This window comes from Corylus avellana, chromosome ca1 (genome assembly GCF_901000735.1).
Source record: "Corylus avellana chromosome ca1, CavTom2PMs-1.0".
Taxonomy (NCBI): domain Eukaryota; kingdom Viridiplantae; phylum Streptophyta; class Magnoliopsida; order Fagales; family Betulaceae; genus Corylus; species Corylus avellana.
In genome coordinates, this window is record NC_081541.1 from 1,824,975 (window position 1) to 1,832,855 (window position 7,881).

Here is a 7,881-nt window from a genome sequence, read left to right on the forward strand (position 1 = left end):
ATGCCTGAAATTAATATACAGTCTAGAGACATCGTTCCAGGTACGTAATTAACAAAATATAAGTGCGCGATAGATTGATATTTAATCTTATTTTATATCAACTTCTTTTACTTTTGTTTAGGACACGCATGAGATTTTAGTCAATATTCTCGTCCTGCAATCTTGTTGTATAAAATCAAATCTCTCGTAATATATTCTCTAAATATAAGCCCACGAATACGTGCAAGTTGCGACCAACTGTGATTTCCAGGTGAGCAAATTGCCACACCCAAGTTTACTGATAGCAAAATGAAGTGTGACCGTACATATGACCCTTACCCTTTGGGCCGGGGGTGCTAGCCCTACCTCCCCCAAAAAATAATAAATTAAATTAAAAGTATTGTGCGCCTCTAAAATTTGAAAATTTCCTTTCAATTTTTTGTTGGGTAAATCAAAAACGAAGGTTAAAAAGAAGATTGTGCAACCATCTCTAGTCAGTTCACCACACAAAACACAACTATATATATATATATATAGTTGGGGTGGCGATGCCGTTCCTCCCATGTAAACACATTCCGTACGTGGATTTACAAAATTAACTCCATTTGTAGTAAATAGAATCTACCGTTATGAGTAGTCAATATTGTATTATTATTGAACTCGAAACGTACTCTATTTTCACGTAGAAAATAGAGTAATGCTAAAAGTTACCTTTATATCACTCAAAGAATAATGCGGCTTATAAAATTATCCGTCTTTTCATTAATTATTATTAAATTTTAATTAAACAATAATTTTAAAAACCATATCAATTTGAGAGTGACACAAGAAGAATACAATAATATATAACTTCTACAATTACTCTGAAAAAGGTCATTTCTATACATAGAACTCCAGAACTCCAAGAACAGGTGTCATGGAAATTTCTTTTCTAACGTACGTACGGTTAGCAATCTCAAGAATATACTCCCAAAACTGGTGGAAATTTAGAATATACTCCAAATCATGCATGGTGACGTTTCTTAAATTTTCTCCACACATGTAATATCTGCCTATCCAACGAGAGCGTAGGCGTGCATTAGCCGCCTCATGTTGGGAATCTTGCATTTAATTTCCTGCCCTGTTGATCAAGCGGCCCGACCCTTGGCAGGTAGTACAAGACCTGACTGAATATCACTTAGTTTTCTTATATTATTTCTTAATTATTTTATTTTGTTGGAAAGTTCCTACTGCTTTTTTATTTTTTTGCATTACTATTTAACTATTGAATTAATAACTAACTTTTTTTATTAGCTTAAACTTTTAAAATAAGCAATTATTTAGCATGCATATTAGAATAGATCGAGGTCCTTAACTATCAAAGGGAACTTGAATTTGTAAAATTCATATGTGAGTCTCACATATTTAAAAATAAATTTATTAAAGAAAAAAATAATTCAAGACAATAAAAACAAATATTTTTATTGATTAAATTATTAAATTATTCTCTTTTTATTTATTTAAAATTTTTGAATAACTGATGACGTAATAGTTGTTGAATGCCGACTTAGTTTTGAATGAATATGAATTTTCATCGGATGCCAATTGAAAGATGACTGTGAAAAGAAAAAAAACAAAAAGGAAAGACTTGAAGGATAACTATCGAAAAAAAAAAAAAAGGAAGACCACACGGTTGGTTGTCAAAAATAAACAAAAAGGAAAGACTTGAAGCTTAAATCCAATTGCTGCCTCTATATATTTGCTTAATTAATTTGTCCAGTCTAGCTCCCGGCCGTCTCCCTTGCTCTCCTCGAGGTTATCAGGTTCATTTTACTGTTTGTAATATAATATCTAAGAAGACACAAATTTATAACTATTTATTTATTACATTTCCTATTTATTCAACCTCACAATTTCTTTTTGGGTCCATCCCTTTTTTTGGGTCTCATGATGCCAAACATTATTAATAGAGTTTTCTTGGTCCGAGTATTTCCATTGAGTATGCTACAAACGATTTTACAAAAACCTTTGCTGCTTCATATATATAAACATGTCTTGTCTTATATATATATATATATATATATATATATATTTGCTGCAGAGCCTTACGTACATGTGTTTCTGCCCTGTAAGACAGCCTGCACTTAGAATTAATATAATATAAAAAGTGGTGTTTGCCTAATCTGTTTTCCAGTTTTTCAGGAGGAATCCAAACTCATACTATTGTGCTTGTAATATAAGCTTTAGTTATGAATAATTGGCAACGGCTAAAGAAAGGAATGGGGTTAGCATCTTCTACGACTTGTTCTCCTTATATATAGATATGATTATTATGATTGTAAACAATATTTCTCAAACATACTATAACTTTTTTCGAAATAGGCCTATTATGGTGTTTTCGTCCTTTCTCAAGACTCTTTTTAAGGCCTATTTTAGATGATTTTAGTCCTTTTAAAAAATAATTTGTGATTCCACCGTATTTTTTTAATGAATTTTCTTTCAACTTTGTCTTATTATAAAAAATGCATGTGCATCTTACATATAAATGGACAAATGACATTTTTATAGATTGGATTGTTTGGGCATCTCGGTTGTTAAATTAACCAGATTCTTTGCTTAAAGATTATATTGTGTTCAGGAATCACGATATCGAGGGGCAAGTTTCCAAAAGTGATGGAGAAGATTCAGGACGAAAGAGAACAAGAATAGGAGCATTTCTTGAGCCAGAGGGGCGGCTACTTCGAGGGTGGAAAATAATGTTTGCAGTGTCGTGTGTGATTGCAGTATCAGTGGATCCTTTGTTCTTTTACCTTCCTATCATCAACAGAGATGATATCAGCACGTTGTTGGATAAAAGACTACAAATCATAGTTTATAGCTTACGATCTGTCACTGATTTGATTTATCTTTTGAATATCATTTTGCAATTTATTTGTCCTTACATCGAGAAGGGCTCTCGTAAACTTGGACGAAAAATTATAGTTAGAAATCCTCGGCAAATAGCAAACCACTACTTCTTCTCGCGCTACTTCGTAATTGATGTTCTCGCTATTCTTCCCCTCCCACAGGTAAGGGACGACACTTTTATGTTTTTGAATTATTTTTGAACGTTATATATATATATATTCAAATTAAGGAAGAATTACTTACACTCGGTTGTATGTTTTCTCCAGGTTTCTATTCCAATTGGTTTTTCAAAAATCAGTTATTCAAACTATTTGGCCAAAAGGAAGTTCCTGAACACCCTTGTTTTCTTACAATATGTACCAAGAGTTCTCCGAATTTACATATCATGGATGGATCTTAGCAAGCCTGACAGCAAACTCTTTAGAATTGTATGGGTTAAAGCTGCATTCAATTTCTTTCTCTATATCCTTTCAAGCCATGTAAGTTTGATTATCAATATCATATTCATTTTACGTCATCATAAATTTTTATTTCTTATTTCATTTTTCTTCAGTAAAGTGTCGTATTTTTATCAAGCTAATTTCTTTAGATTTCCCTATAAGTTTTTAGTTTGAAACGATTGAATCAACCTTGAGTCGTTTGTAAGCTCCCTTCCGTCTCAAGAACTACCAAAATTTGGGATGATACTCTACGCAAAATGAGCGTTTAGAGGCCTTTGTTAATTTTCGATCAGTTTACTTAAACCTTCTGATATGGAAATTAACAAAGGCCTCTAAAAGCCTTTTTTTTTTTTTTTTTTTTTACGTTTTCCTGTATTTTATGTATTTTCTGTTTGGTTTTGCTGTGTTTCATATTGTTTGTGGGTTATAATCTCCCTGCACTGAATCTGTTTGATCTTGTGGGGGATTTTGTTGTTGTTGATGATTGTCCTTCAACGGCTCCATCTCAATTCTCTACAGTACCTTCCCTGCAATAATCATTGTTGTTGCCTTTACTACATAGGACTCTTCAAGGAGTTCTTTTGCATATTAGTACCGTCTTGTGTGGCCTAGGAACAAGCCCGGCTTGTTTATGGTTTCTTTGAGACTATGGATGAAACAATTGCCTACTGTTTGATTCTTGTGGACCTTTCCCTATATTGTTTGGTCATTTTGGACCTTTCTCTGTATTTTTCCCTGTACTTGTGCTGAATTTTTCCTTTGGGTTTTGTTATTGAGGTGCCCACCCTTTTGATGTTCGATCCTCTGTAACCCACTTTTTCTTATTTGATTTTTTTTTTTTTAAAAAAAAAAAAAAAAAAAAACCTTCTGATCAAGAATTTTTTCGCAATGAATGAGGTTTTGCAAAAACATGATTAATGTTATACCTGGATCAAGATTTTTTTTTTTTTTAAAAAAAAAAAACAGAAACTTCAAAATGATGGGATGTAAATTGATTAGAATTTCAATCCCATCAATTTAAATTTTTATCGTTTGGATCAGTATATTTATAAAATTAAGAAATTAGATTATTGTAGTAATTATAACAATGATGATACGAGTATGCTATGAGCCCATAGCATTAATTATATTCACGTTCTGAAAATAATTCATTCTATACTACTCTCTCTAATCTCTATATTTTAAGGGAAAATTACAGTTTACCCTCTTAAAGTTGACAGCATTTTTCAATTCGAACACCAAAGTTTCAATTTTTGCAATCCACCCCCCAAAGTTTTAAATTTTTGCAATTTGACCAATATTATCTCAAAATTCCTATATTACCCCTCATTTTTATTTTTTATTTTTATAGAAGAAGTATTTTCTTATATATGCAGGAATACTTCCTCTTTCTTCTTTATTTTTTGGTAGGATATTTGTAGAATTTACTCATCTTTATGTGATCACTTCTGGTCCTTTAGGTACTGGGTGCCTTTTGGTACTTACTTTCAATCCAACGAGAGACGGCTTGCTGGCATATAGCTTGGCATAAAAACCATGATCCCTTATCTATAAAGGATTGGTGCTCTGTAGAAACACCAAACACGACCAACTCTAATTCTAGAACACCAAAAACAGGGCCCTTTGATTATGGAATATTCCTTCCAGCCATTCAATCTGATAATTTGGAGACTACAGATTTTTCACAAAAGCTCGCATACTGTTTTTGGTGGGGCCTACGAAATTTGAGGTTTGGACACTATGTTATGTTACACTCTTTGTTGTTCAACAATAATTTTTTTTTTTTTTTAATCACTATGCTTATCATCAATAAAACATATCATGCTATTGTTATATCTAACACTCTTTTGTCGAGCACAGAAAAAATGGAGAAAATACAAAATTAGTTTGTGTTTACTTGATTTAAAATTAGTTTTAATGGTATCAAACTGAACTCAGAAGTTTTCGAGGTTTGTCCAAAAAAAAAAAAAAAAAAAAATTACTCTTTATAGTCAAATTCTGTTCATTGGCTTAATAAATTCCGTTAGTATAACACCGACTTAAATAAGACACGTGTCACAATTTAATTTATTGGTTCTGACATGTCAAACTACCAGAATCTATTAAGTTGGTGAACATAAATATTATATTATTATGATATTGCTATTTGATACATGATACTTTCTCTAATTTTTGCAGTTCTTTTGGTCAAAACCTTCAAACAAGTGTATATTTCTGGGAAAACTTCTTCGCAATTTCTGTTTCAATCATTGCCTTGCTACTGTTTTTGTATTTCATCGGAAATGTGCAGGTTTGCCCTCGACATCTATTTTAAGCTTTAGGGCGCTTGATCATATAATTATAAATTATGTGCAGCATTAGAGATGATTTCTATATATATACATGTAGAAGGATAGGACTATAAACGATATATATAAATGTTAAAACATTGATTAATGATTAAATTCATCATTTTTTTTTATCAACTTAAAGTATAAATTGTACTTATCAATAGAATTTGATGATTTGAACTTATCATATAACAGACATATAGACAGTTGGCAACTGAAAGGTCAGAAGAAATTATACAAAGCATGAAAGTCAAAGAACGAGAAATAGATATATGGAGAGATAGAAACAAGCTCCCTAATAGTATGAAAGAGGAGATCATGGAAAATGTTCAACGCCTGTTGAAAGAAATGCAAGATGTTGATGTGCAGAATTTGCTGTCTTATCTTCCCATAGAACTTGGAATGAAGATTAAGTGTCATATCTGCTTGCCTCTGCTAAAGAAAGTAAGCCATCTCCCCTCACCCCAACCCCCACCTCCCACCACCTTTTTTTACTTTTTTATTTTGTTCAGAGAAAAAAAAAAAAAAAAGAAACTCTCTTCTTCCTTTTAGATGGGTAATTAACAAGCATGCTCACCTTTGCTAAAAAGTGAATCCATTTAAATTTTCGTTTTCTTCTTCCTTTTTGGTTAGATTAAAGGAGCACCTAGTTTGACTGATCAAAATTTCAATTATATTTCCTTGAAAAGAAATGGAAAAAAAAAAACCTGAGAAATTGAAAATACGAGTACAGAAATGGACATCCAATTTGTTCTTAATGATTAATCATAATGTTTTGGCTCTACGACTTCCACCTATTTTAAAGTTTTCTTTTTTTAATCCTTAATTTTGGGCATATTAAACTCATTTATCTCAAAAGCTTCCTCATGATAGAAATAGACATGTCCAACACGTGCTATACTTAATTGAAATGGAATGTGAATGGCGAAGACATGGTTCAAAATCAAGACCTTTGTTTTAATATTATGTTAAACAATCGTTGATCCCAAAAGCTTAAGCGGATAGAAGAATATGAATTTAATTATTTAATTTATAGGGATGATGTCAATTGATTTCATATATTTGTCAAATTACACATGGTATGACGACTTAGATCCACATAGACAGAGAAACGTGTATATCTATATGTATAATTAATGGAAAACTAGTAATTGACAGTAATTAAATGATTGAATTTAATTTGCTTTATTAACTTAAATAAATAAATAAATAAAAACAAACAAGATATTTAATTGAAGTGATCGAGAACTTTGAACTCAAGTTCATTACTGTAATAACAAATATTATCAATTGTCCAAAAAAAAATTAAATTAATAAATTTAATCATTTAATTATATTATTGTAATTATTTGATAGATTGGCCATTACAAGTCTCTCATTCCTCCTCTTTAATTAATTTGTTTGTGCTAGGTGCCACAGCTTCAAGGAAAAAGCGAAAAACTGTTACTATTGATCTGCGACTATCTCATGCCAGTGCATTACAACAAGCATAGCTACATTGTCCACGCTGGAGAACCTCTTGATGCGATGCTCTTCATAACGCAAGGCATCATATGGAACTTCACGACCATTAATGGTGAGAGAAGCGCTGAGTGTATTGAAGGAGGTAGTTTCTATGGAGAACAACTTCTAGAATGGGGGTTGAATTCCCCCGCGGCCGCCTTACCCAACCTATCCAACCTCCCAATCTCTTCCAAAACTGCAAAAACGCATACAAAAGTTGAAGCCTTTGCTCTAATGGCCAACGACTTGAGGACTATAGTTTCCCGGCGTACCGAAGCAGCTTCTACTTTACCGGCAACTGTACATACAGCTTTCCGACGCCTTTATGAAAAGAAGAAGAATGAAAAGTCTCGCCGTTCGGTTGAGGGGAAGAAAAAAATTGAAATGTCATGCTCTTGGTGTTTCAAGACTAGCTAGTTCCAAAAGCCCAGAACTGCCTCACACGCAATAGTTTGTTGTAGAGGTCTTTGCATCAAGTTGTGTACCAAAATCTTAGCTGGTTTTCCAGGGCTATATATAGTTGCTAGTTATTTGGATATTCTGAATCATAACGGTAGAATTAGTTAGGAAATGAAGGATTTGTCTAAGTAATTACTGTTGTCTGTTGATGCAACAGTTTATTATTTTACGTGGTTCCGTTTATACACCCACAAATAAAATTTTGATTTAATTACAATTAATGACAATAAAATTATATATCGTAATATATTCTAACAGTGGCCACCTTGACCACATTAAAGTGA

At 32.2% G+C, this 7,881-nt stretch overlaps 1 protein-coding gene across 1 annotated transcript; it reads left to right on the plus strand.

Moving 5' to 3' along the window:
- Positions 1-7,555, plus strand: LOC132166362 (cyclic nucleotide-gated ion channel 1-like). The gene is made up of 7 exons (XM_059577167.1): positions 1-40; positions 2,566-3,026; positions 3,132-3,344; positions 4,766-5,034; positions 5,484-5,595; positions 5,831-6,079; positions 7,046-7,555. Exons 1-7 carry the CDS (start codon positions 1-3, stop codon positions 7,553-7,555), a joined length of 1,854 nt encoding a protein of 617 aa, XP_059433150.1.
- Positions 7,556-7,881: the final 326 nt, after the last annotated feature.

What these genes read in the sequence shown, in the direction of transcription:
- LOC132166362 (XM_059577167.1), top strand. Translation starts at nt 1, where the DNA reads ATGCCTGAAATTAATATACAGTCTAGAGACATCGTTCCAG. An exon ending in TCTATATCCTTTCAAGCCAT is followed by an intron (nt 3,345 to 4,765) that starts GTAAGTTTGATT and finishes CTGGTCCTTTAG; the next exon opens with GTACTGGGTGCCTTTTGGTA. An exon ending in ATTTCATCGGAAATGTGCAG is followed by an intron (nt 5,596 to 5,830) that starts GTTTGCCCTCGA and finishes ATCATATAACAG; the next exon opens with ACATATAGACAGTTGGCAAC.